Source organism: Apus apus, chromosome 19 (assembly GCF_020740795.1).
Source record: "Apus apus isolate bApuApu2 chromosome 19, bApuApu2.pri.cur, whole genome shotgun sequence".
Taxonomy (NCBI): Eukaryota; Metazoa; Chordata; class Aves; order Apodiformes; family Apodidae; genus Apus; species Apus apus.
In genome coordinates, this window is record NC_067300.1 from 5,427,782 (window position 1) to 5,455,633 (window position 27,852).

The 27,852-nt window shown below is 49.7% G+C and overlaps 1 protein-coding gene across 7 annotated transcripts; it reads right to left on the minus strand.

Moving 5' to 3' along the window:
* Nucleotides 1–811: 811 nt before the first annotated feature.
* On the minus strand, nucleotides 812–27,346 carry SLC25A25 (solute carrier family 25 member 25). 7 transcript variants are annotated; one of them, XM_051636296.1, is made up of 11 exons: nucleotides 27,054–27,346; nucleotides 8,200–8,326; nucleotides 8,024–8,111; nucleotides 7,545–7,580; nucleotides 7,132–7,243; nucleotides 6,230–6,388; nucleotides 5,332–5,484; nucleotides 5,088–5,195; nucleotides 4,460–4,627; nucleotides 3,761–3,911; nucleotides 812–3,320 (listed from the first exon to the last, which is right to left on the minus strand). In XM_051636296.1, the coding sequence occupies exons 1-11, from the start codon at nucleotides 27,342–27,344 to the stop codon at nucleotides 3,136–3,138; spliced, it is 1,578 nt and encodes a 525-aa protein (XP_051492256.1). In that variant the 5' UTR covers nucleotides 27,345–27,346; the 3' UTR covers nucleotides 812–3,135. The 7 variants fall into 7 exon arrangements, with proteins under 7 accessions (XP_051492256.1, XP_051492262.1, XP_051492258.1 ...); XM_051636302.1 differs by lacking the exon at nucleotides 27,054–27,346 and adding an exon at nucleotides 25,156–25,241; XM_051636298.1 differs by lacking the exon at nucleotides 27,054–27,346 and adding an exon at nucleotides 16,569–17,262.
* Nucleotides 27,347–27,852: the final 506 nt, after the last annotated feature.

Below are 27,852 nucleotides of genomic sequence, written 5' to 3' on the forward strand. Positions count from 1 at the left end.
GAGCCTTTGGCCTGATGCCTGCAGTACAAATGACTTTTACAAGTGCAGCCAATTCCCTCCTGGTCTCAGGACACAGGAGCCTGGCCAGCCCTTACATCAGAAACATCTTGATGTGACCCTCCACCCTGGAGAGCACATCAGCAAAAGGACAGGCGAGGGCAGAGGAGGGAGAGGGGATGCTGCCAACCCTGAGTGCTGCAGCCCAGAAAGCATGGCTCAGTGCTTCAGCTGACACTGCTGGGAAGCAGGGGCTCAGATTACCAAGGACTCAAGACTTTATGAGTAGATTTATAGCTGAATAAAAGCCTGGAATTACAGGCAGAGACACAAGGAACCAATAAACCCAGTCTGGTCACCACAGCATATTTTGTTAACCAAACCAGAGGCCACTTGCACAACCAGCTATGGGTCTTGAATGACCATGAAAGGATAGCTCCCAGTTGGGCTTTTATTGAAGGAAAAACTGTACAGTTTCTCTTCTGAAAACCTTGCGAGTCAGGCTCCTTCAAGGGCATAACTGAACTACAGAGTTTCCAGCTTTTCTGGGAAACTCACTTCTCTGAACAGTTATGGATACTACAGATCAGCTGAGTCCAGCAACACGGAGGGACAACACTCAGGGTCTGAACATCCCCAACGCGTCAGCCTTGATCTCAGGTTTGCTGACTTTGACTTGAAGAAGAATCTTGTTCTCCCAGTTCCTCATAGTGAAAATCCTTCCCAGCTTCAGCATCCTTGATAAGAATCATCCCAGGAAGAGCCTGGTGCTGAACAGCACCAACAAACCACATCAAGAGGTGCAGACACGTGGTAGCTCTTTGACAGGCCTTTATTAGCAGACTGTTCCCTACATGAAGAATCCGAGTTAAATTTGCATTATAACAATTTGTGGTTACAGCTACAAAGATGGTTGTCATTTTGCATTGATTTTTGCATTCTGATATTCATATTACCATTAGGCCACACTGGTAGGAAGGAGACACTGCAGAGTTTGTGACAGGTCTCAAGAAGAGAGGGGGTGGAAAAAAAAAAAAGAATCATATCGCTCATCCAGATTAGATTTCCACAAGGCTAACTACTGCCAGCACTGGATAGCCAAGGCAGAGCTTCACCTGGACTATCCAGAAATCTGTCAGCAAAAAAAGCAGCTGCTGAGTGCTCACAAATCCTTTTCTGATTTCTCACACACTTCTCCAAGGTCCTGTCTGCACTGGCTCAGCAGCAGGATCAGCCGATTCAGCCTCCAAGCACGACTGCAGCAGCTCGTGTCCAAGTGCAAGTTCCCTTCCATCTCTCTGGAAACTTGCAATTTCCTTTAGACCCTGAGATTTCTCTCCTCCCCCCTTACCTAAAAACTCCCCAAGTCGCTCTGAGCTAGCCATTGTGCCATCCAACATACACTGACCTTCTGCTTCCCAACTCCAGCCATCCCCCTGAAAGCCTTTCACCGTGCACAGAGGCAATTCCAAAGTAAGGCAAGTCTCCCTGTGCACCCTCTCCCCTCCTCCCCAGGCACTGCCCCCTCACCAGCTCCCTTCTCTCCTATGGCTTCTTGCTACAGAATTTCTCTGGGCTGAGGTCCTCCAGCAATAACCCCAGACGTGGGAAAGGCAGCTCCAGCCCCCAAGGGAAGGGATGCAAAGCGACCCTCCCCACGACTCAGCTGTGGGATGTAAGAGAACAAATAGAGAACTTTTTTTAAAACAGGAGAAATACAAGCACAGTAACAATATTTAAACAAGTCTATAAAAATAGTCTGACATAACTCTGTTCAAATAAATACAAAATAAATATGCTTTAAGCAGTAAAACAGTGGAATGCAACGCTGGTCCATTTTGCCCAAAAAGAAAAGTTGGATGAGGATCTCTCAGGCCTCAGAAGTCAGATCCTATCAAACTCAAGTAGCCCATAGCACAGTCAGAGAAATTTTAAAGCCCTTTCCCTTAGCCTTATGAAAAGCACCCTTTGAAAGAAAAGCCAGCCTGTCTTCAGGACCAAAAGCTTAACTCTCCCAGTGCCAACCAGCCCCTCTCCCTGACAGCCCTTCCCACAGCAGACACTCCTGGCTTGGGGAGTCCATCCCTCTAATGCAAACCTGAACATCCATCTCCAAAGAGGTCTAAAGAGACAGGCAGCAGCAGAGGCACGGGGCTTGGAAAAGGGCCACCAGTGATCCTTGGCACCAGGTGGAATGGAATTCAGAGGTCCATGCAACGCTGCACAGGGGCTCTCGTGTCCTGCTGGGAGCACAACTGCAGCTGTGAAATATTGCCTTTTGTTCACTAAAGCCATGCATCAAGGTGCCAGCTCATCCAGGGCTCTCCTGCCTTCCCCTTTTCAAGCCCCTGCTGAGTATAAGACAAGCCAATCCCAGCATGCAAAGGATACAGGCATGCAGGCTCTAGTCTGCTACTTCTGTTAGTAAGTGCATCTTGTTAGTGGATTTATGAGACACACTTGAACCTATAAAAAATAAATAATTCTAATTCTTCATCAGGCTGGCCTAAGTAACCTTCAGCCTGGATAAACCACTGCCCACCAGCCCTCAAAACCAGTATAGTTCAATGTTACATTTCATGTCAAGTCTTGGAAGCAGAACATGAATGTCTCCTACCCAAAGGAATATATGTAAACATAACAACAAGCCTGGTGTGGCAGCAGCCCCTGCACAAGGTTTGTACAAATTCAAACAACAGGTAGGAAGTTTAACAACTGAATGGAAAAAGATGCTCTCTGAATGGAAAAAAAACTCTTTCAGCAAGCCAGAAGGTGCTCATCTGCAGGCAAACAGCTCTGTAGGTGCAGTACACTGGAAGCAGACCTGTTACCCAGATCATTGCTACTCTGCTGCACTGCTGGGAACTGACCTCAGCAACTTGCATCTTAAGATCCCTCCTGGTCTCCCCAAAGGCCCAACAAAAAGGACCACGTGATGGTTTATGTGGAGCTCTGAGTAACAAGATGGCAAAGGACACCAGATCCTCCCCCTCCCCCTTACTGATGCACAAACTATCTGAGATTTCACAGCTTTGCTTAGTCAGCTTAGTGTCAACACATTCACAGAATGAGAGATGGAGATACGTCTTGGGGTTGCACCCCAAGATTCCAGAGTTCCAAGTCCTCAGCATCTCCTGGTCACCGTGACTCCACGCCCAGGGTCATCTTCAAGTTCTCATACACCACGTAGCTGATGCTGACAGCTGGGATCACCTTCATGAAGTTGGGTGCCAGGCCACGGTACAGCCCAAATGCTCCCTCTGTCTTCAGGATGTGTTTGAACAGTCCCCTCATGGTCACCTCGGGAGCTCCCTCCACTGAAGCTGCAGCAGGGAAAGACACAATAAATAACACAGCCCAGCTGGTGGCAACACTTCAAGGTTAACACTTGTCTCAAAGTGTGGCTCTGATTCACGTGCTTCCTGCTGATGTTCACAGAGCAAAGGTGCCTCTTGAGGGACAGCATCTAACTTCTCAGCAAGCCACAGCCACGCTGGACATCACAGCCACTTCCTCAAACTGCTCTGCAGATGCTCTTAGCCCAGAACCCCTGATCTGAGCAAAACAGAACCTCTGTCCTGGAGGGGCTCATCCCAGACACTAAGGACAGTACAAAGTCCACTGTCCTCTTGCAGCATGGCAAATACCCTCCTGCTGAGCTGCACTGGCCAGCGAAGGCTGCTGTTGCAATGTTTGCACTAAAGGACCTTTACCCTGCTCAGAGACCATGACAGGAGTTGCCACAGTTCTCAGAAGTTCTCACCTTGGGCCTGCATGCGTGTCCTCACAAGGGCCAGGGGGTAACTGGCAAGTTGTCCACAGGTGCTGGAGATGGTGCCACAAGCCAGCAGAACAAAGACCCCAGGGTCAGCACTGTTGACCGCGTAGCGTTGCAACCAGGTGTTTTTTAGAGTCTGGAAGGAACAAGTCAGATGTTACTGGTGAAGAGGCAACCAAAAGAACATCACATTATGTAAAAAGATCTAGTGTAAAGGCCCAGAAAGCTAAGAGCAAATTCAGCCAGAAGCACCAGGCTTCTCAAGGCTTTTTGAGCCACTGCTACTGTAGTGGGTGGGGAAAAAAATCATTCTTTCATTTTCTGCTGCAATTTTCTCATTAAAAAACCAAGGACCCATGGATGACCAGGGAATCACAGAGTTGGTCTGCTTGGAAAAGACCTTTAAGGCCACCAAGTCCAACCATTAACCCAATTCTACCAAGTCCAGTGCTCTGCCGTGTCCCCGAGCACCACACATACAGTCTACTTGATGTTGACTAGGAAAGGAGAATTGTTGTATTGGATCATCTTTTGGGTCATTTTGGCTAAAAGTCCATCCGTGCCCCTTCAGGCTGACCAGGAAAGCTTTGAAAAATTACTTAAACTCCTGTAGCAACTGACAGGGCACACAGTGGCAAAGCTACACAAGCAGCACAGCCCTGCAGATGGTTAAAGGTTTCATACCTCATAGACTGCCAGGTCAATACCAGCATAGGGAATGATTCCCAACATGTTGGGGATGTAGCCTTTGTAGAAGGCAGCCATTCCTTCCTTCTTCAGGATGTTTTTGGCACAATCCAACATGCCTGAATATTGTCCTGTCTTCCTTAAAGCCATCCGTGTTTTCAGAACCTAGGAGACAAGAAGAAATGCCTTGAGGGTCTACAGGACAATCAAGAGGAGAAATATATATAGACAAGGTCATTCTTCAGGGCATGATGGTCTATAAGTATCATGCAAGCAGTAGTACTTGGTGTCATCTCCAAGAACTCATTAATTAATCTATAATCATAGAATGGGTTGGGTTGGAAGGGACCTTAAAGATCACCTAGTTCCAACCCCCCCTGCATGGGCAGAGACAACTCCCACCAGCCCAGGTTGCTCCAAGCCCCATCCAGCCTGGCCTTGAACACTTCCAGGGATGGGGCAGCCACAGCTTCCCTGGGCAACCTGGGCCAGGCTCTCACCACCCTCACACTGAAGAATTTCTTCCTAATGTCTACATAACAGTGCTGGTGTTCTACCCACATCTTCCCATCTCAGCACCTTGCCACGAGCCCTCATGGGCTGGACTATCAACCACCTGCCTCACCTCCATGGGGTAGATGCTGCTCTGTGCAATGGCCCCAGCCAGAGACCCGGCCAGCAGTCGCTCATGAATCCTCAGCATTTCCTGGTCAGTACCAATGAACCGCTTGATCTGCAAAAGCCAACACAAACACTGAGGTTCACAGACTTATCTCCACCAGCTTCTTCTGTATTTTTTTTTTATTTATTCCAGTTTGTCCTTCTGCAAACCCTTCTGCAGCCAGAACCGCCTGCAACCTTCTACTCACCTGCTCGTAAGCCATGAACTTAATGGCAGATTCGGGTGCAATCTTCAACACGTTGATGCCATTCCCTCTCCACAGTGACCTTGGGCCACCCTCTCGGATCATTTGGGTAAAACCACCAACGATGCACATGTTGTTGCTGCGGGAGGCATGAACCTGGGGCAGGGAGAGCAAGTCTGGATCAGCTCCAGCCCTGATTACGACAGCGCTACGTTTTTCTGTAATCCAGGGACAAAAGGGCACTTTTCTGTTTACCCAGAGATTTGCCAGGGCTTTAATCCCTTCCAGATATCTTCTACAATAGTAAAGCAGACTTCTTTTATTTTACTTTTTTTTGTGAAGCCTAGTGTTAACTAATGAACCTAATCAATATCTCCCTTTGGAATGGGAGGAAAGGTTGGACAGGCAGCTCTGGTAGCTGCCGTAGGATCAGCTACCCAGGGCAGGCTGCAGAGCAGAGACAGTGACAAAGGAGGCTAAAATCAAGTTGTTCTACCTCTACTCTAATGCTGGTAATACTTACACTGATCACCACAACCCCTTCAACTCTCACAGCCTCCCAAGTCTCTCATGGGAACAAAAGACTTGAATTTGTTTCACCAAAACCCAAGTTTTCCAGTGCTCTAAACCACAAAGCCTTTGTAACTATTGACAGGCTTTCCACGTCTACCTCCCCAAAGATTCTCTGTATTTTTTCTAGTCAATGAAGACTAACTTTTTAACAGGACCCTTCTAATTCAAATAATCAAAAGCAGCTTTCAAAAATAGCAATATAAGAGCAATGAGATTAATCCTGGCCAGTGCTGTGCTCTGTTGATGAACATCATAATCTCCAGGGCATCTGGGAATATGAAAGGAATCTGCCCGGGTATTCAGACAAGCTGGAACTGCTCCATCATACCTGCATAAGCACTTTCAAACGGTCCAAGGGAGCTGTACAGGTTCTGGACACGGCACCTGCACCTCCACCTGCAACCAGATGTCTCCACCACATCCCTGTCTGCCTCTCTTCCACTGTGAACTCATCAGGGACAGTCAAATTCTCTCCTACATCAAAGATCTGCAAACGTAGAAGGTGTTGAGAAACATGTCATCAACCAGTGATCTTGCCAAAGCTTTATTGCTCATTATCAGTGCTAAGTGCTGAAGTACTGGATGTGCTCATTCCAGGTCAGCAGCTTCTCCCCAGCCATTAACTGCTGTGCCTGGCCACAGGAACTGCCACTGCTCCAGCACATCACTGGAGGAACTTTCACATGTGGAGATTTCTGCCCGAGAAGCTGGCACCTGCTGAACACTTGTCTGCTTTCAGATACTGTGGGTCACAGTAAGGAACAAAATGACCAACTACAGGCAGCTGAGCAGTGATAAAGCTGGACCTCTCTGGAACCTTCCAAGTTCACAGCCAGTTTAACCTCGTTACGTGCTATTTTCAAACACTGACATACCCCCAGGAAGGAGGGCTGCCTGTCACTTCAATTCTAGTCTTGACAAGTCCTGAGGCAGCAAGGGCTGGCCACTGGTATGAGCTCTCAGAGATGCCAGGCAAACACCTTTCATCTTCCAGCAGAACGTGCAGCTCTTCTCACCTATGCCAGAGGCTTCAGAAGCTGTGACAGGTGGCAACCACCACTAGTGAGAGGTGGCAAGATAAGGAAGAGATTTGGCTTCTGAGGCTACCAAGCAGCTACTGAACCGTGAAGAGAAAGATAGAGAGTGCTGATAGCAGCTCCTGGGGGCCAGAACTCTGACTGACAAGGTGGAGAAAAGGCCAAGACCTGTTGCAGAGGAACCATTTCTTACCGTGGAGTGCTTCCAGTACAGGATGATTTCAGGAATGTTCTCCACTGGGTGCAGCAGGTGATAGTCTCGCCACTCATTCCAATCAATTGTCATTGTCCCATTTTTATCCATGCTAAAAAGATTTATCACTAGATGAATACAGGCTCCCACTGGGTGACACATTCCTCCCCCCCTTTCCCTTTGATTATCAGGTCTACAGCAAAAAAAGCTTTGCAAAGCAGCTACTAAAAGACTTCTAAAGAGACACGAGACAAAGCTTGGAAATCTTTTGTTCACCAAACACTGCAGAGAGGTAGAAGTGGGCTCCTTTTTTTCCTCCCCTCTCCCCTTTAACTGACCCACAGCAGTAGTTGCATCCCCTCCTACCAAACTCAGACCAACACAACTGACACTGAAGGGAAAATAGTACTTACTAGGTGACAGGACCCCAGAAGTGTCCCGTCCTTATTCTGACACACAGGCAAACAGACAGAGGGAAGGTAGCAGAGGAAAGAAAGAGGAAAAAAAAACAGCACAGATAAGTGGTTATTAACATGTTAGTGCCACATGCATAAAGCACTCAGCATTTCCAAAAAGCAACTGCACGTTCCCTTTCCAAAGCAGCAAGCTCCAGGCAGCAGGACAATCAGACAGGGATGCAAACCAGCTCAGGTGCAAGCACTTCCCCACAACAGGTCAGCAAGGTAAGAGATTCTGACAGGAACTCTCCATAATGCATCACCACATTTTAAGTTCACAGAAAAAAAAAAAAAAAAAGAGGAGTAAGAGGCAAAAACGGAGGAGCTGAAGTCTCTGGAAAGTGTGTACAGGGTAGGAAGAGATGGGTCCCATGCTCCTACACTTCTTCCTAGCCCAGTAACCAATACAGCAGAGGGACCAGCTGAATCCTCACCTCTTCAGTATTTTCTCAGCCTGCTGTTCAGAGATCTTGACTCCCAGATCCCGAAGAGACTGGACAATCTCCTGGGCATCAATACGGCCTGCAAAGGCAAGGCAGAGAGCTCAAACATACACATTACAAGCTAAGGGATGCAGAAGAATATTCATCAGCACGAGAAAGGTGTTTACCATCATTCTTCTTATCCAGACTCTTGAAGACCAGTCTCAGCTTCTTTTCATGATCTTGAAGATAGTGAACAAATTCCTCAAAATCTAGCTGTCCATCCAGGTCCTTGTCTCCAGCCTTCACAATTTTCTATTCAGGAAACAAGCAAAGCCCATCAGTTCCTTTGTTCATTCAGACAGATCTGTTCCTTCTTTCACCACATGTAAAGATAATTTCCTACATGGCTGACTCTTCCAGTAGGCAGCTGAGAGAATTATAATTCCTCTAAGAAATTTGAGCAAAGCAGTAGAATAGAAAAGTCACCTGATTCCTCAAGTTACACAGCTGAAATATCTGATGCTTTTATCAGGGATAATCTGCTAGTATCATGTGTCTGATCTCAGTCCTGTCTCTTAACACCTTACAAAGCCCTTGAACTAAGTACGAGGCAACAAGATTTGCATTAAAAGTGCATCACAAAGCTTCAGGTAATAAAAAAAAGCCTGGACAGGAAAAGGAATTTTGTGCCTACTGCAATCCTTGGAGCAGTAAGCTCTCCCTGGCCATAACTAACTCCAACCAGAAAAAGCCTGTCCAGCTCTAGTGGACACAGCCAAAGATAAAATCCCCTATGAACTGGTTTAGGCACCCTGGAGCTATGTGCTTTAATTATACAAGTTTCCATGAGATGCATCTAGAACAAGCAAAGGTTCTTAGTAGGACAAAGCTAAAATCAAGATCAGACTCTTTGCCAAACATCTAGGACGAGGTAAGTGAGTAATTAACTCACTCCAGCATGGAGCAACAGCAGATCCTGTCCTATCTAAGGGCACATGGCTACTTGTTGACTTGGTGATCTCCAGACACCAAGAATGTGGCTCAGGGAGTTCCTACTCCCCTTCTTGTTCAGTCACTTGCCTTTGACAGCCCATAAGTCTTTCTCATGATGAACCAGTGAACAACACTAAACAAGCTGTGACTCAGTCTAGTGCATCATCTAAATTTTTGTTTTAATTTCTGTATAAGTGAACAGCAGGTGGGTTGCTATGGAAGCTCCGAGCTGAGAGCAAACACCAGGCTAACCCTCTGCTCACCAAGACTGTTCAGTACTTAGGCTTCAAAGGTAACAGGCAAATCTAGGCTTATTGTGGTTATTTCCTCAGTCCATGAGCACCAGACCCTTCATAAGCCTGGAGTTTGTGTTTCAATGCCATTTTAAGTCACTACAATACTAAATACTTCACTGTAAAACTTCTATCACCTTCTTGCCCCACCAAGTCCTGTCACTTTAGCCTTAATGCTATGAGGATTATTTTTAATCGTTTTAGGAATCTTAAATAAGAAAGTGCTGTGCCAGCTGGCCTGACCTTTGAGGTGTGCCCAGTATTCTTAACCTGCAATTTATCATATGACTGTTGTAAAGTTCAGATATGACCCCACACTCAACTTGTAGGCTAAAGATAGACCAATACCCCAGCATGTCAGCAGATTGGCCTTGAACAGCTGAATCAGGGCTTCCCTCTGGCTGGCAGCCCCCAGCCAGTGACAGGCACCAATAATTCAGAGGCCCTGTAAGAGAGGTGACTATGCAGCTGCCCCTGTTCTCTCAGCACCCGCAGAGATGTGTGAGGAGTGATCAGAGCCTGCAGGGAAGACAAGCTGCCTTGCTCTGCTACCCTTCCTCCTCCACCATCAGGAAGCAAAACCGCTGCAAGCTGCTGAACAGCAACCTGCAACACATATGAGGGTGAGAAAGCCAAGCTGCCAGCATCTTCTCCACAAACACCAATAAATACCTGCCTGCAGCTCTGTAGAACTGCTCATTAACAGCTGTGCTGGCTGCAGATGTTTCTGTGGTCACCAGTGTCATGCACAGCATGCTTTGGGTCCCTACAAAGCTTAAAGCCTGCTGCACCCCCCAGGTCATGGCTCTGCACACAGGTATGGAAAGCCCACCCAGCTTTGCTGTTGAATAATAAGCTATCAGGGCTCCTGACAGCCTGGTCATGAAAGTCCCACCAGCAGCAGCAAGTTGAAGGCCAGGGCTGTGATGCAGTGGGCTCTAGTGCATCTCCCTTGGGAAGAAACATTCTTGCCCAACCTCCCCCAGCTCAGCCCACCCTCCAGCTCCACGCACAGCCCTGCTCCCCTTCCCAGGGGAGCCCTGCATCAGCCTGAGCTGACACCAGACCACACACCTCAAGGGAAGGGGGGCAGGAAGGGGGGCAGGAAGCGAGTAAGGAGGAGGAAAAGGAAGAGGATGTGAAATGCTGAATCTGAGCCGACCAGTTAAAGCAGAAGAATCCACCATTTGGAAAACCCCTTTTGCTGTTTAATTTGCACCAAATCAACTGGTTTAAACAGTTTCAGAGGCACCAAGATCTCATCCAACTCAAACTGAAAGAAATCAGAAAGAAAAGTGACCACTCCACGCTGCTTCAGCAACCCCTGCCACGGGGCAAGGGCAACGTGCCCCCGCTGGACCCAGCACAGAGACGTCCTGAACATCCCCACTCTGAGCAGCCCCTGGGGGGTTGGAGACCCCCTCTCCGTGGCTCACTCCCTCCCTTCCCCCCCTCAGGGCCATACCTGCTTCCACTGGCGGTAGGTGGAGAACTCCTGGGAAGGAATGAAGAGGCTGAGTCGGAAGATAGATTTGAGTTCAGCCGGCAGCCCCTTCGACTCAAAGTACTCAAACTCAGTCTGTGACCCCCCGAGCACCGGCACATAGAGGCAGAGGCAGAGCATCTTCCTGAGCCACAGACCCGGCTGCCCTGCTCAGACCCAGCAGGAAGAGAAGTAAACCTGAACGGCTCCCCTGAGCTACTTTCAGTGCGTGGTAGAAAGGAAATGCCAGCAAGTCTCATGACACATGCCTATGAGCGAGGCCGGCTCCGGTGGGATTGGCTCTACAAGCCCTGCCCTTCTACTTAAAAGGGAAGCGGAGGCTGTAAAGTCCCACCCCAGATGGGAGCAGGCATGTGAGCTCCATTGCTCAACACCACCATTCCATTCAGCCAGAAACCTTACATCACACTCACCACAAGTTAACTCTTACCAGGTGTTCTCTTGACCCAGGAGACTCTGGCCAACATCCAGGACACTCGCTGTTCCTTACATCCCATCAGTCCTGTCTGATCCTGGTCACAGCCCTCCGGGGATTTACAGACACAGCACAGTTGGGACCAGTCTGGGTTATAACCTCTCCCACCATACAACACAGGAGGACCCTCACTATCTTCCTCTTCCCAAAAATTCTTCTAAAACACAGGAAGGGCAGGATGCCAGCGTCTTCCTGCTTGCATACATCTTTGGGAAATTCCACTTACACTTTTCCATGCCAGAGGGGATTGGTTTTGGTTGCAAGTTCTTCCAAAAAAAACTTATGCCAGCTTGGAGCAGGCAACCCCTGCACACCAAGATCTCTCCCCTCTGCAGCACTCCCAAGTTACTAATTAAGGCGGCAATAAGGCCTGTGGAGAAGTTTTGCCAGCGTGCCAAATACCCAGAAAACCACCAAAATCAAGGGCAGACTTCAAAACAAATCCAGGTCCTTCAAAGCCTCCTAGCTAATGCATCCACACAGAAATTACACCAGCTTAATAGTTCTTCCTCCTCTTCCAACACCATCTAGCCTCTACAGTTGGATATGAGCTGTAACAAGAAGTGGCCTGGGCAGAAAAACATTTTCCAGCTTCTATTATTTACAATTTAACCTCTTAGGAAGCAAGTTCCTGAGCTTACATCAGGGGCAAGCCAGGCTGAAGAGGGAGTGTGGCACATGCATCATTTAATGTTTATATAATTACAGGCTTCTGAGCATTTAGTGGAGTTTGAAGTATGGGATAACACCCACAGGGAGAGTACCAAAGGAGTGCAGCAGGCAACAATACTGCTCAGTAATAACCGAATTACTGATTGCTAACATGAACTTTAAAATAAAATTATAGTCTTGCTGTTTGTCAAAGAGCAGCTATCACACAGGGAAGATGCAAAAAAAAAACAACAACACACTGTCATTCTGCTGCACCTGAAGCTACACAACATGTTTGCTAAACTGGTTTCAGCCAGCCCAGCTAACAGCTCTCCCACCACTGTGGACACAGCAGCATTTGCTGGTGTTTGCTCTGCTTGGACAGTCTGCCTGGAGAGAGCAAAGTCCAACAAGCACTGCCCTCCTCAGATCCTAAAGCACAAGGGGCCTCTACATCTTTACCACAGCATTTTGTTCTTTAAAGAAAAGCCAAGCTCTGCCATGAGCTGTTTGTGGAGCAGCATGGCAATCACACACATTTGGAATATTTAATCTGGGGCTTTATTTCAAGGATTTTTTTTTATTAATCTTACTAGAACATGACTTGCAGCAATGCAGTACCCTTGAGGATCATGACCTACAGTGGTCTCCTACACCCTCCTGTCACCTCACCTACCACGGCCCTCCTGCCATGTTACCTAACCAGGCTTAACCTACTCCCTGCTGACGTCTCTCTGCACGAAAACAGGATCTTCTCAGGGACTCCAGATCCTCTTACAGATCAGCTGCAGCAGCTTGTTCCATGCACGCCAGCACCCAGCAGGGTCTCCCTGCAGGCAGAACCCCACCACCACCCACCAAAGGCCAAGGCCTCCAGCAGCCTGACCAAGGTGAGCAGCTCCTGCCCAGCTCTGGGTAGTAAGCGAACAAACCTAACTCAGTTTTGCCCCACCAAGCCTTAAGATCCTCCGTAGTCCTTCCCACGAGTTGCCAAGCATCACGATTAGAGCTGCTTTGGCAGCTCAGTTGCTATGCCAACATGATGCAGCTTTTCCCAATAAACTCAGTCTAGAGTTGGCAGCTAGAGACAAAAGGCAAAATCTGCACATTTTAGGAATAAAAGCCCTACTACCTACGTCAGAGGAAAGGAGAAAGGTAACGAGGCTATGAAAGCCGATTTTAAGCAGGGTATTAATTACAGGACAGCAAGCTAATAAGGAGAGACAGATTACGAATGAAGTTTATACCAGTAATTCTGGTTATAATGACAAAGGAAGTTTAAACAAGCATTAACAAGTATTTAGATTTCACCTCAAAGAATCCTGGTAAACCTAGAAGTACTCAAAAGCAAGATAGCTCTCCAAAGCCGCAGGGATCAGTGAACACAACTCACCACGGGGTCAGCACCCGAGCCTCAGCCCAGGCAGCTGGACCTGCTGCCCAACACCCACCCCAGGGCTCCAGGGGTGACCTCCAGACAGTACATCCCTCATTAGCACTGGATATTCCTGATCATACCAAGGACAGGGCACAGAGCTCCAAATAAACTCAGTCCTTTCAAGTCTTCTCCCTGATACCTTCCATTCACTAATCCTGCCAACAAGGCCAGAGCAGGACCTATACATTTTTGGTCAATGTGAAGCCAGCCTGGCTAATTCCCTCCTCTGCTAAAGGGAGCACTAGATGGGTCCATCTCCCCTCTCCAGAAGGGTCACTTTTCTTGCCATCAGGGTTGGAGCTACAAACTCATTGTTCATTTTATTTATAGTGTTTGCTCGTTATTTAACTGCTGCACGAGTTACCAGTTTCAACACCCTGCCATTCCAACACTAACCTTTCCAAGTCATTTGTACTCTCCCAGGCATCTGCTCCATCACCAGTTTACTACATCAGCTTCAGAACATACCTCCCAAAGGACAGGAGGATGCAGCCATACAAGGAGCAGACAAGTATGCTGTTTAATTTTGAATTTACTTCGCTAAAAAAAAAGTCTCTAAAAATATCAGGTGCCAGTGAGCGTCACAGTCACATAACTAACATCCTCCTTCACAGTCAAAACAGCTTTCTGAGAGAGTACACCATGGGCCAGAGACCCACTATTCCTCAAAGTTTTCACCAGGTTCTGCTGACTTGTTATTTTTCAGTTTCTGGAAACTAGCTTATAATTAATTGTACAGCACAGAAAGTCCTCCCAAAGCACAAACAAAGTGTCAAGTGTAGGAAGGAGGGGAGTTAATCATTTAAGGGACCCCAGCAAAGAGCTGCAGTCAGCCAAGACTGTGTAAGGGGAAGGAGAAAGCCCAGGGAAGGCAGACAACACTAGATGGTATTTGACATAAAGGTAGCCAGGAGAGGTGACCCGTTCCCTGACAACACACAGATCCAAAGTTACAAGTCCAGATGGTGACATCAGGGGCAGATGATGTCTCTCTCCTGTGTACACACACCCAGGGGCCAACACATCACATTTGCAATCAGTGTTTTCTCCCACACTGGCAGAAACAGCCTCGTGTTGAAATCACTACCTCCAAGCAAGGATCTGAGCAGAAAAACGCCAACTACAACGTGAAGGTCGAAGAGCCAGGGCTAGGAAACACCTCAGGTCAAATTTAGCAAAACATGCAAATTCCTTCCAGTAACCCCAGTATCAGGCGTGATATTTTGTGGTTTTAGTAGATATGTAGCTACAGGTGTTTTTACAGCACAAAGTGACATGCCAGTCAGGAGACTCCTCTCAAGGTCACAGACGTTCAGTGGCAGAGAACAAAAGCCCTGTATCCCCCACGTTTCCTTTAAACACCAACTAATATCATTTGTTCACTGTGGTTTATAATCTATCCCTAAGGCCCTGTGAGACTTTTTGCAACACTTCTCCTTGAGACAGGTAATTAGAGCACAGATATCTGATCAAGCACAAACAAGCCATTGCAGCTTAACAAGTGACTGTCCCTCAGCTGAGCCAGGACGGCTGGGTGCAGTATTAGCCGGCCTGAAATGCAAGGTAAAACATAACTACATAATCCTCAACAGAAGAGCTTTACTCTGCTTTTTACTTTACAATCAGGCCAGGCTAATACAGTCACAACCTCCTGATGGGCAGTTACTTCCTAAGCTGCAATAACTCCATTTTACCACTTCCTGATCCTCTAGGTATTTCTCTATTAGGCAATTTCAAGGTTCCTATGCAGTAAAACTTCCCAGGGTCACACAAGAAAGAGGAGATCGGTATCAGCTCTCAGAGAAAGCTTCATTTGCAGGTGTGAACAGATGGGGCTCTCCCTGACTGAGGGACCATTGTTCCCTTGAAGACACCGGAGATTTTCAGCCCTACACTCTCAAGGTTTTCATCATGACCTCCTTCAGTGCTGAGCCTCTGTCCTTCTTCAACCTCTGAGCACACAAGTCCTCTTCCTCCTCTCATAATGCGCACATTCCTCTTCCCGAAGAGGATGCCCAGCACTAACTGCCAACGACAGCAATGAAGGCAAAAGTCCCTGCAGATCTTTCAGTCTGATTCAAGCAGGGAGTGGCTGCTGCTCCCCAGCACGCCAAACACCAGCCTATTTCCATTAAAAACGGCAGCAGAAAGGCTCTTCATCCCTTTTACAACCTGAAACTGTCTCCCATTTTAAAGAGGAAGCTTACAGCAACCATGCCCGATTCCCTGTCATGTAATAAACTGGATCCTGCAAGTCACACACCCCTGCCCCTGCTGCAGCCCTTCAGCACCATCCCAAACTCCCATCACTCACAGGGCTTGTGCCCAACTCCTTCCCCCCTGATCCCAGGTCACACCCTTGGTCTTAAAACTCCATGTAGGCAGAGCTGACTGCAGAACCCTCAGGAGAGGCACTGTCCCCTCCCCATCAAAAATAGACCAGAATTGCAGTCAGCCAGCACTGTGCTAGGAGCCCAGGCACTAAACTAAGCAGCTTTTGTTCACCTCCCCCCAGACAAAGCCTCACCATTTACTCTCCACCAATTGTGCGCACCCACCACCTCCCCACTCTCCCACCCCCCCGGGAACTTCCCACCCTCAGGCAGATTTGTGTCTCTCCCTTATGCCTCCCATTCCCCAGGGACAGGCTTTCCTCTCTTCCAGGCTGTGCCATTCAAAAAACGCAGCCAGTTACTCATTTGCTCAAAACATGCCAGCTTTTCCCAGGGGCTTGACAAATTACCAGAGACTGACTCCAGAACATTTTAGGATCTATTTGATCCTTCCCCAATCTCCAGTGCAAGGGTGGGACTCGCCACTAATCTGCATTATCATTCCCTGCCCTCTCAGTCAGGCTTCTCAAAAGTTGCCCAGAAACCCCTTTGAGACCCCACACACACACACATTCCCCTGTGCCCCTAAACCAGCTTTTTTTCCCCCTCCTTTAAACACCATGTCTGAGATGCAAGATCATCTCCTATCTTCACAGCCATTCCCCTGGTCCCCCCACACTTCCTTTCCAACAACCACACGCATTGGACCCAGCTCCCTTCTCCTGCTCCTCTCCCCCCTCCCCAAATACACACACACACAACCCCTCCCAGCTGCTCGCCCACTCCACCTGCAACACCCCTACTCCCAGCAGACCCCACACTTGGCTGTCATGTGCACCAACCCCTCCTCAGGCCCCTGGATATTACCTTTGGAAAATGCTCTGCGGGTCCAACCACCAGTAGGATAGTTGGTCTCTTTTCAGTGGGATCAGTCCCTCTGTCCTGTGGCTTCCCCAACATCTTTGGCCCTCTCTCCCCGAGGCCTGGAAGCGGGGTGGTGTTTCCGGCCTCATCCTCTTTTTCATCTGCAGCACCTTGGCATAATATGGCCCTGGGAAAGAAGCTAGACAGAAAATGCCAAAGGGTCTGCAGCATTGCTGCTGCAGCGAGCGTCCCAGGCAGGGCCACCCTGCGCTCTCAGGAGCTGCCAAGGATGATGTGACTGCTCTACCAAGCACCCCCAAGACGGGAACGGCACGGCAGCCAGCGGGAGGATCAACTCAGCGACTCCACGGGCTCGGATTCTTTACAGACCGCTCCTGCGGACGCTTCCTGCCTTTTGAAATTGCTGCTACTGCAGTCGTGCCTGGCCTGACAAGCAGCTCATTGTACCCGAGCCTCAGAAACCTGATGGCAACAGACAAAGCACAAGAGCCCTGGCACGGAGAAGCCGAGACGCGGAGCTTTGGAGACCGCTCGGACAGAGAAGCCAAGACGCTGCGCCGAAGAGGAACGGCTCAAAATGAACCTCTCCGAAGAGAAGCTCCTGAGAGCTGCCAATTACCCCGCGTGTCCCAGCTCATCCCCACGGCACCTCAGCCGAGCAGCGAGGCTGAACACCCAGGCTGCGTCCCCACTGCAGCAGTGCCCAGCCAATCCTGGCTCCCAACACTGCGGTGCTCCCCGGCGAGGCAGCGCGCGCAGCCGGCCGGGAGCGCGCCCTCGCTCCGCCAGCACCACCCCGACCCGCTGGGCCCAGGGGCTGGCGGGGACAGGGAGAGCAGCATCCAGAGCTGGGATCCTGAGGCAATTCAGCAGCGCGGGGTTGTCTGAGGAGCATCTAACCCCACCCCGGCTGCAGCGCGCGGCAGATGGTTCTCCGGGGAGAAGCCGGCTTTTCCCAGCCCTGGCTGAATTAACCTCTCACTGCACCCGCTCTCCCCGGTCCGTTACAGCCTCATTCCTCATCACAATAGCTCCTGGGGGCTGCATTGTGCTGCTCCCGCTGGGCTTTCAGCATGGTACCACACAACAGGGCCACTCGCTTGCCCGGCCTTCATGGCCAACCATCCAGGCAGGGTCTGACACGCTGTGCCGAGCAGCCCAACAGGCCCAGCGCTGCTGAAGGAGCCTCCGACCACACAGGCGAGGGCAGGATTAGTCAGAGCAGGGCTACAAGTCGGTATCAGCACAATATACAAGCTCAAGACACACGACATGCCGCGAGTTTGTACAAGAAAGGCCACATTTCCCCCCTGCTGCCACAGCAGCAGGTGCTCAGAGCCCCCCCAGCTGCACGGCTGGGGCCGTTGGCCTGGAGGGCACCACCAGAAACACCAACCTGCCTCTGTCTTCAGCTTTTAACTTCCCAGAGTGACAGGCTGTAGGAAACCTCTGTTTTACAGATACGAGAGATGGAAACACAACCCAAGACCTGAGGGCTGCGAGCTTGAAGTAGCCAGTCTGGCAATAAATTTGAGAGGAAGAACACTAAACATCATACTCGAGAACCTCCTAATGTTGAATTCTTTTTCCAACCTGAGTAATGGAAAAAGTGAGAGACAAGTACATAGAAGACATCACATTAAAAAAAGAATTCTTCTGCAAATCCACTTGAGAATTACTTAAGTAGAAAAAAATGCTGTTTGATCATAAGGTCTACATACCATTTGCAACAACATGTTTTATCTCAAAACTTGACACACAAAAAAAATAATAGGAAAAAAAAAATAAAATCCAGAGGTGGTAACACTGGGGCTGGGGTGAGGGTGTGGAAAAGCCCTCTGTGAGGAATGGCACAGTCCAGGTCTAGCTGGGATGTTCTCAGAAGCTCAGGCTCAGGCACAAGCCCAAGAGTGTGAGGCATTTTTGTCATGCCTCGATTACCTTGAGCTGCTGCCAGTCATCACAGCAGAAAAGTTAAACCACTTTCTAAAACGCAGTGATTCGGATCCTTAAAGATGACATTTGAAAGCTTCTAATGCTCTCAAGCCAGAGGAGGAACAAAGCAGGTTTTCTGAACCGGGTACAGCTCTTCAAAATCAGCTTCCGTTAGCCCAAGGCTGTCGTTGCATGAGAAGCAGTGAACTGATCCAGAGATTTCTGCCACTAAGAGGTTGGTCTCACACATGCACATACCTCGCTCCCATGCTCCTCCAACAATCTCACAAATCCAGCCAGAGCTTTCTACTGGGATAACCAGTTGAGGCTGCTCCTGGATGGGGTCAGAGCAAGCCTGACTGCCTGTGGAAAGGGCACTGGAGCTGCCTGCTGTGGCCACGGGCAGGCTGGCTCCACTGCTCATGGAGCTACAGGCCACGATACAGAAGGCAAAGCACCCAAGTGGGACTTGAGATTTGTCCTCAGGGGTCATTTAATGCTGGGCTGCCACTCACAAGGACCTGCAAACCAGCTTATGTTACCCCACTTGCTTACAGTTTCTCTGCATAGTATTACCTTTAGTGGTGTGCACACAGCAGGGACCCCATCTTCCTTTGTTCATGCAGAGATTTCACAGTAAAAATAATAATTTATGCAAGAAATGACACACCTGGGGTTCAAAGCAGAAGCTGAGCAATGCTTCTTCAGCCTTTGTCCTCACTAAAGGAAACCTCAGAGGGATTCTGCCACCGCACTAATCCACACAGCTCCTCGAGAACAGACAGACTTTTCTAATCATATTGAGGGGAAAAAATCATTTCTCTTACCAAGTGGGGAATTTTATTAGGTCAGAATAATAAACCTAGTAACAGCAAGATGATTATAGCTGGAGGCAAGAGGACTGCTCTCCTACAGGGAATCTGTAGGAAAGTATTAACCTACCAACACCACCACGAAGTAAATCATTCACACGTAAGAAAAGATATAATAAATACCACGAGTCCAACCTGAACAGTGGCACAGAGGAATAAATGAGGAACAAAAATTCACTATTTCTAGAAATCATGAACACCAAGGCCACAGTGAAACAGTTTTCCCAACCCAGGGTTCATTAGGAGACAGCTCTCTGGTTCCAGCTGTTTCCACGATCCAAGGCCAGGATTTTGAAGGCAGAAAAGCACGAGGACAGATCTGAAAGATGGCTCTTGGCCAGCACACCAGTCACTGGGGACAGAAGGCACCTGTGGCAGCTGGCCTCAGAGTCCTACACCACCAAAATGGACACTCATTAGATTGCTGGAGGAGAAGCTGACAAGAAAGTTGCATCATTTACCCAAACTGAAACAAAGGAGAAAGGGAAGAGCAAGAGAGTGACATGTTTTGCTGAATTTGAAACAGTATTTCCCTCAGTAGTGTGAGGTGTCAGAGGGAGGTTGTTTAAAGCTGCAAACCCAAGGCATCTTGTATCCTCTCCAGCCACATCTTGGTACCTGCTAAGTCTGAAACTCCAGTTTTCAAACAGGCAGTTGCCCTCTCCAGCCTGGTGGCACCAGGCAGAAATTCAGACTCAGACCATTTGCTGTAAGGTGGCTTCTAGAAGACTTCTGAGTAACTGCACAACGTTTCCCAGCAAAAATCTGAGCCTCATCACCAGACAGCTAGCTAACGTGTAAAAAATGTGAGAGGGAGGGTGAAAAGAAAGGAGGGCAGAGGGAAGGGAGCTGTGCTGGGAGCAATGACCCTTCTCCTCCTCTGGCGCAGGAGGAGTTGTCACTGCTGTCACCATCTCCAGTTCCTGAGGTGACCCCACAGGAATCAAACAATGACTCATCACCTCCTTTGGAAGCTCTCCTGGAAGCACCCTAAGGAGCTCTGCCTACACGTGTGTGTCACCCTGAGATAGCACCCAGCCAGGCCAGCTGGGCTAGGCCACCAGGACTCTTTCCATTATCTCTTATCTTTTCCAACTGTAACTTCTGAAAGAAGCGAGTTCCTGCTGCTCAGAAAGCCAAAGTTCACCCTGTCTGTTTGTACAGGCAGAGCTTCCTGCACCACACCATCAAATCTAAGCCTCTTGGCCACTGCTGATTAAATAATTAAGCTGTCTAGTGACATTTGACTACATTAATCTATTAAGGTGCCACAGCATAGTTCAGTGAACTCTACAAAGAAACCCAGGAGGTCACCTCGTTACAGGAACCCTGGCACAAGTAATTAGCTGTTCCAGTTGATACATTAAGGCAACCAGGGCCAGTCCCAGGGTGAGCTGGGCAGGGAGGGGGAACACGGAGCCAGAGCCCAGAACAGCGAGTTCCACCAAGGTCATGTCATACCTCATGAAGAACCAGGGGCTGACCAAGAGAAAGGGCATCTCTAGTACCCAGAAATCAGGAAGTCAGCATCTCCCTGCACTGGGGAGTTAAGGAGGAAAACAAGAGCCCTGGCAGCCCAGGCTTGCTCTCACACAGCCCCACTTCTTAGGCTGAAGGATGCAGGTTCACATACCAAACAGCTTTGCCTTTCCAAGGCGACTCATGATCTAAAAATTTCAACCATTCCCCCTCACAGCTGCAGTTCTCCCCTGTGAGCCCCTTCAACTGCCAGCAACCCCCCCTCTCAGGGACATGAAGACATCTCCCTTGCCTCTACAGCCACCACAGCCACACTTCTCCACCCCAGACAAAAGTCCAGGACGTCATCAAAGTGCACTCCTGTCCCACATTCAGAGGGACAAATATAGCAACAGGACATGAACAAGAACAAAGCCTCATTCACCACTTGCTACAAGTAGGTCTGAAAGAAAAAGAAAGAAAAAAAATGCCCTCCCCTATCATGTTAGAATAGATGCATGAGCACAGAACTGCAGCATCACCATTTTGTAGGGCTTTCAAATAGAAGACCAAGTCCTTTTTATGGCTTTAATTAACATTCGTCAACCATTTAAGGATTCTGCTCAATACTCAGCCAGATTTGTCACCGGTTTTGTTTCTTGAAAACAAAACAAAAAACAATACGTCTATTAAAGGTTTTTGTTGTTTGCTCTTTTTTTTCCCCCCTCTACTTATCTCAGTAATCTGACTAATAATCCAATGCAGATGATAAGGAGACATTTTCCACTACCTAGCAAGGCATCTAGCCCTGGTCACTAAATAACACCACAGAGAGCACGTGGTGACAGACAAGAACCCCACTGCATAATGCCACACAGGCACAACCAGTTATTTTGGATCAGGTTTGTGGCTCCATTTCACTCAGGCTCTGGGGATCCCACAGGCATCCACTTCACTGCAGTGTTCAGGATTTGCACTATCCTGCAGGAAACACAACCCTGCCAGACCACACCAGTGACCCCACAGGATGCCCTTCTGCAAGAGAGACTCTCAGAAGGTTGACACTTAAAATTGATGTGCTCAAGCTGAAGTTGTATCTCTACCTCACAAAGGTCAGCCAGTCTTTCCTTCACTGTCCATGCAAACAGGACAATAGTTTGGGCTAAATCAACCTGAGAACCACCAGGCTTCTCCAGTTTGTACAGCAGGACAAAAAATGAGCCTGGAAGAACATCCCAAGATTGCATCTCTCAAGAGCTATATACCTGGTCGTGTAGGTACTTGAACATAACAACCCTTGCCTAATCCACAACTGTCTGTTTATACCAGGCAAACTTGTGCAAGAGTGAGTTTCTCTTGCATGTATGTGCACCTAAAAACTCCCTTTCCATCTCCCCATTTGCACACCACGTGGATGTGCCCTGCCAGCTTAACACATTAATCACACCAAGACATGTCTGATGAGCAGAGACCAAGTTGGAGTGAAGGTTTTCACCATTTCACCACGAGGAGCAATATTCCCTGGTTTCCAGCATCCCTCTCCTCCTGCCCTCCCCAGAAGACCTCTGGGTCCAGGCAGTGACAAAGGCAGGCAGCCAGGGTGCCAGCCCTGGCATTCCCTGTCCCAGCACAGCAAACCTCTCTCTCTGGGAGACTGCTGGCCAAGACTATTAATAACCAACTGAGAAGTTTGCTGGTGCCAAAGCCAAGCCTTGCATTTCTTCTGAAAGTCTTTGCAGGGCTGTCAGGAACTCGTTTGACTGATTACAAAGAGTTCGTTTGCATCCTAGGCATGTCTAGATCAGAGAAGATAACACAGAATTCACAACAACTCATCCACTTGCGGGTTTAAAGGCTTTATCTATGACTAAATCATTGACCCACAGTCCTGCTCTTGCCCCAGGTTTCTCAAGTGCATGAGAACAGGGTCTTCACCAAACCACATTTCACAACTTACAAAGACCAAGAACAGGCCCCCACCCCCAACAGACCCAGCAAATACTACCTTATCTTGCTTGCTATTTTAATGCAAATTTTATATAAATGTGTGCAGTCATTCAACACCTTATTGAAAGCAGTTAAACTGGTTCAGGGCATCCACATCTGTCCTTTGGGACTAGTCAGGAGATAGGTGGTTGAGAAGCTGTTGGAAAATGCCTTTCAACAGAAGGAAGGATATCAACTGGAATTTCAAACTAACACTGCTTCATTTGTTTGATACAATCCTGTGTTGCTCAACCCCACACGATGAATTACAAAGACCTGGCTACAACCTCCACAGCTGTTCCAGCAGGATTCAAGAGAGACAAACCATAAAGATGTTCTATCTAAACTTGTACAGGTTGGGAGAGAGAACTCAGATTACTAAACAGTATTAGAATTTTGCTCTTTTTATCACAAACCAACTTCTGTCCTCCTTTTCCATGACTGTGAATGGAAAACAGGTGAGAGCACCACACAGAAAAGATTTCCTGCTTCCTCTGCCCCACACAGGGGCTGAAAACTTTAGTACATTATTCATAGTATAGTACAGAGGATTCAAGTGCCTGAAAGGCAGAATTAAATTATGTCATGACAGAAGATAAAGTACTAATCAAAAATGAGATAAAACTTTTTAATGATTGCAACTGCTCCAACCGAAAGTTTCTCAATCCATCTGTGGAGTCACCTGTGAAAGAAGTAACTGATCAGCATGGACACAGCAATCTCCAGCAGCTGGAAAAGCCCAAGACACGTAAGCAAAGGCATTCAGAGGAGAGGCCTGAAGCAAACAGCAGGCTGCAGGGTCCAGCTGCAGCAGAGTTATGCTGCTTGGCTACCCAGGAAAAGTGCAAACCAGAACTTGTGTGGGAGTCTGAACAGCCAGAACTTAGAGATCAAAGAGGAGATATCAGGCAATGAAAGAGGTGATGTCAGCAAATGTGGGATTTCAGCAGACTTGGAGCTGAGGCTGTTCCACATCAGGAAGCTGATACACATCTATGAACTGGGGAGCAGAAAGGACCACAAGGCCAAGGAGGACCACAAGGAGCAGCTGTCACTGAGAAGAGTCAAGGGTTTTATTTGCTCTATTTCATCAAGCTGACACAATTAGTCCACCAGAAGATGCACAGCACCACGTCAGCAGAGGCAGCTGCAGACAAAGATCACCACTTCAGTCTGTCTCTGGGCAGCTGGGATGAATCCCACCAGTTCAAACTGTCTGGAACTCCAGCAGCAGAGATGAGGCTTTAGAACAGCACCGCAGCCCTGCAGTTAACTGCCATCAGCAGGAAAACAGCTCATTAGCAAATACACAGATCCTGCCATTATACACACCTCAACAACACACATCTCCAGATACAAAGTAGAAAACCTAGTTCTGGTTCAACTCCCCAGATTCCCATTAACTGCATGTGTCCCATTTCATTATCTCTACATCCACATTTTCATGAGGGAAGTCACAAAGTAGCAGGACCAGGAGATGATGGACTGTTCCAGCCATAGATGGAATTTAGCAGCAAAAACCTACCCCTTCAACAGCAGAACACGAAAGCCCTTAAAAAATATCCTGGTTATCACTTTACTGCTCAAGCAAAGTGAAGAATGTGAATTGCTTCATGCCACCCAGCTCACCCAAGCATTTCTCCAGAAGACTGACTGGTTTGGCACCCTGTGCTTCTCCAATGGTTTCAAGATAACAGCGTGGGTTTAAAAAAATGCACTATTTACATCAGCAAATTCCACCCCAAAGGACATCTAAGTACAAGCCCTTCTCTCACCCACCACAGAGAGCCACCTCGAAGACAGAAGGCAGCAGTTTTCCAAGAATTCTACAAAGGGTTTTATCTCAATAAGAACTCCCAAGCATTGAAGGAGCCAAAATATTGCTCATTTTCTTTTCAAGCTGCAGCCCAAAACTGTTACTGTTACCACAAGGACTTTCAGCCTCCTGAGGCAGAGAGATGAGCAGCTCACACTGGTGATAACCTCCCTTTACAAGCCTAATATTTTCTCCATCTGTCTCCCAAACTTCTGAAGGCAACTCCCATATCCAACGTACCCTTGCAGGGAAGGAAAAACAGAGCCACCAATTTACTAATCACAAGCAATCCATGTGATTTATGCCTAAATCAGTCTCCAAACACTATGTCCAATCCATCACAAAGGTTTTCATCCTGACACTTCAGCACTTATGACTTCACATTAGTTATCCCAGGTATTGAGGTGCCATTATTAGCCAAGGATGGGGCAGAGAAAAGAATGAGTTATTAATAGAAACTGCCTGGGAAACAGGAAGTTCATTTGGTTTTCCTAAAACTTACACAATGCAGAAGTTTTCTAGCCAGCTCTCCGAGGACTGTTCCCACATGTTGACCTGGAATTTCAGAGTTTGGAACCTCTGCATTCTCCTTCTGATGAGGATTTGAACAGTGCTGAAGGGGATGCTCTGCAGCACCAACAATGCTCCACAAACTCTATTCATCCAACCAGCCACTTCCTGCACGGCAGGAGAGAAGGAAGAGGAAGCAAAGGGTTGAGAAACAATCAGGACAGAGAGAGGCTGCAGCAGAAAGACAGGATTGTTAAGCAGCATCCAGACAGTGCTTCCCTCCAGTACGGCTCCTCTCAGCTGCTCCTGCAGCACAGTGAGCAGAGAAACTCTCTGCTGGGAAGTAAAAACACATTTTGTGCCATGGTGCACCCTCCTGGCTTGGGGAACATCAGGCTGGGGTGGATAACACGGCCAGGAAGAAGAGGGAATGCAGAGACAGGCATGCAGGTGTGGGCACAGAACATTCTGGTGTGTGAGACTTTAGCCAGAGGTGAAGGGTTCCAGGAGCCAAGGCAGCATTTCCCAGGGCATGCACAGGGGATTGACAGGGATCATCAGGTTTCATTCCCCACACGGCAGGAAATCACCACAGCACCAACGTGATTTTTAGAACCAGCACAACCAAGCCACTCACAAGATCCTCATGCTGCCAGAGAATTCTCAACCTTTACAGCAGCAAGGAAGATGCCAGCCAGAAAGAAATGTTACCAGTTAAAATACTGGAGACTCCAAGTTAGGAAGGAAAGGATGGAGATGTGAAACTGGGGCACCACTCCCAGGAACAGGGACACCCTGAGAGCTGTCACTTGAACTGGATGTTTTCTCAGTGACTCAGAAGTCATCCTCACACTCTTCCTGCAGGATTGAGGCAGCCTGGGAAGGCACATCCCTGACTGCACCCCGGGGTTTACCTGCCATCCTCCCAACACACTCAGCTTTTACTGTCCCACCTACAAAACACAAGGGACCAACTGTGCACTGAGGACAAGCACATTCCTCCGATTCATACAGATGTTAATTGAGCTAATTACAGCTCAATAGAGCAACGTCAGGTGGAACCTTGTAGCCCGGACTCGTCAGGGAACAGCAGCACAGACAGAGCTGTGAGCACAAAAGGGCACAGCTCCCGGCACTGGAGTGGGAAGCCAGCGAGCTACACGTTTTACACCCTCCATCCGCACGCTGTACAAGCACAGCGACCTCCCTGCACCTTCAGATACTTCGAAGTCTTTAAAATAGACGAGTTGGGCACGTATGACCCATGCTGGGCAAGGAGCCCGAGCAGCAACGGGAAGAGACCAATGTGAGGAAGCAGAAGGCAGCCGCACGGCAACCTGCTCCTTCCAAACAACCTTTCACAAACCAGAGGCAGCGCCTTGAGCTTCCCAGCCCCTCACCCGGAGGAGGAGGATTTCTTTCTGGCTCTTCCTGCCTACGGTATAAGTTCTCAGCCTTCCATTTCCGCAGTTAACCCCGTCCACGCCGACGGGCAGCGAGCAAGCGGATCTCCCCGGGCTCAGCGCCCCAGCGGGCAGGGCTGCTGGAGGCGAACACCCCGAGACGGCGGCAGGAGGGAGCAGCGGTGCCTGCCGCGGCACGACCGGCCGGGCGCTGGGTGCGGGGGCTGCCACGCAACAAGCAGGCGGCTCCCGCCCACCGGGCGGGTTTTCTTCCCCCGGCCGAGGCACCGTTAGAAGATCCGCAGAGCTCAGGTCCCGCTCCCGGGAACAGCCGAGCCCCGCGGCAAGGAGCACCGGGGCCGGGCCGGGTCTGCGGGGGGGCACGCGGAGGGGGCGGGGGGCGGCCGGACCCTCCCTCGCCCCCGGGAAGGCGCGTCCGGAGCCCGGCCCGGCCCCGCCGGACCCTCCCGCCGCCGCCCCCGCTCACCAGAAGGTCCGGCTCGGTGCGGTGCAGCCCCAGGCGGCCCAGGCCCACCGCCAGATCGTGGATGCAGAGCGCGCCGTCGCGGTTCACGTCGAGCTTCTGGAAGAGCGCGCGGAGCCGCCGGTCCTGCTCGGAGGCCTCGCAGTAAGCCCGCCCGCAGGACCCCGCGCCGCCGCCGCCGCCTCCGCCCTCCGCCCCCGGGCTGGGCGCCGCGCCGGGAGCCCGCGGGGAGCCGCAGGGGCAGAGCACGCCGCTCACCACCGGGGCAGCCAGCGAGCGCCGCGCCCCGGGCATGGTCCGGCGGGAAATGGCCGCGCTTCCGCCCCCGCCGCGGGCACCGGCGCTTCCGCCTTCGCGCCACACGGCGCCGCCGCCACGTGACGCCCCGCCCGGCCAATGGGCGCTGCCCACACGGCCCCGGCCCCGCCCCGTGCGGTGACGCCAGGGGGACGCCTTCGCTTTGACCAATCAGCGGAGAGGGAGGGGGCGGGACAGGAGCCTTGGCCACACTCCTATTGGTTCTTCCTATGAAGGAGGCGGGGATAAAGCTACAGCCTTCCCCAATCAGCTCGGGGAGCGGAGGCGGTTTGAGCTTGACGGACGCGCCGCGGAGCCGGTGGCGCTGAAGGGCGGGGCGCCCCGCCTTGATGGGCGGCAGCAGCGCCCAATGGCATGAGAGCGAGGAGCCGGGTGGGCGGGCCCAGCCCCGCGCCGGCCTCACGCAGGCCAAGTGGCCGGAGAGCAGGGGCGAGGCGGGCCGGGCAGCGCGGCCGACCAATGGGAGCGCGGCGTGGCGGGCTGG

Coding starts and splice junctions, on each gene's coding strand:
- SLC25A25 (XM_051636296.1), bottom strand. CDS start 27,344: ATGCCCGGGGCGCGGCGCTCGCTGGCTGCCCCGGTGGTGAGCGGCGTG. Junction 7,581..8,023: donor GCTGAGAAAATACTGAAGAG/GTGAGGATTCAG, acceptor CCTGTGTGTCAG/AATAAGGACGGGACACTTCT. Junction 4,628..5,087: donor GCAGCATCTACCCCATGGAG/GTGAGGCAGGTG, acceptor CTTGTCTCCTAG/GTTCTGAAAACACGGATGGC.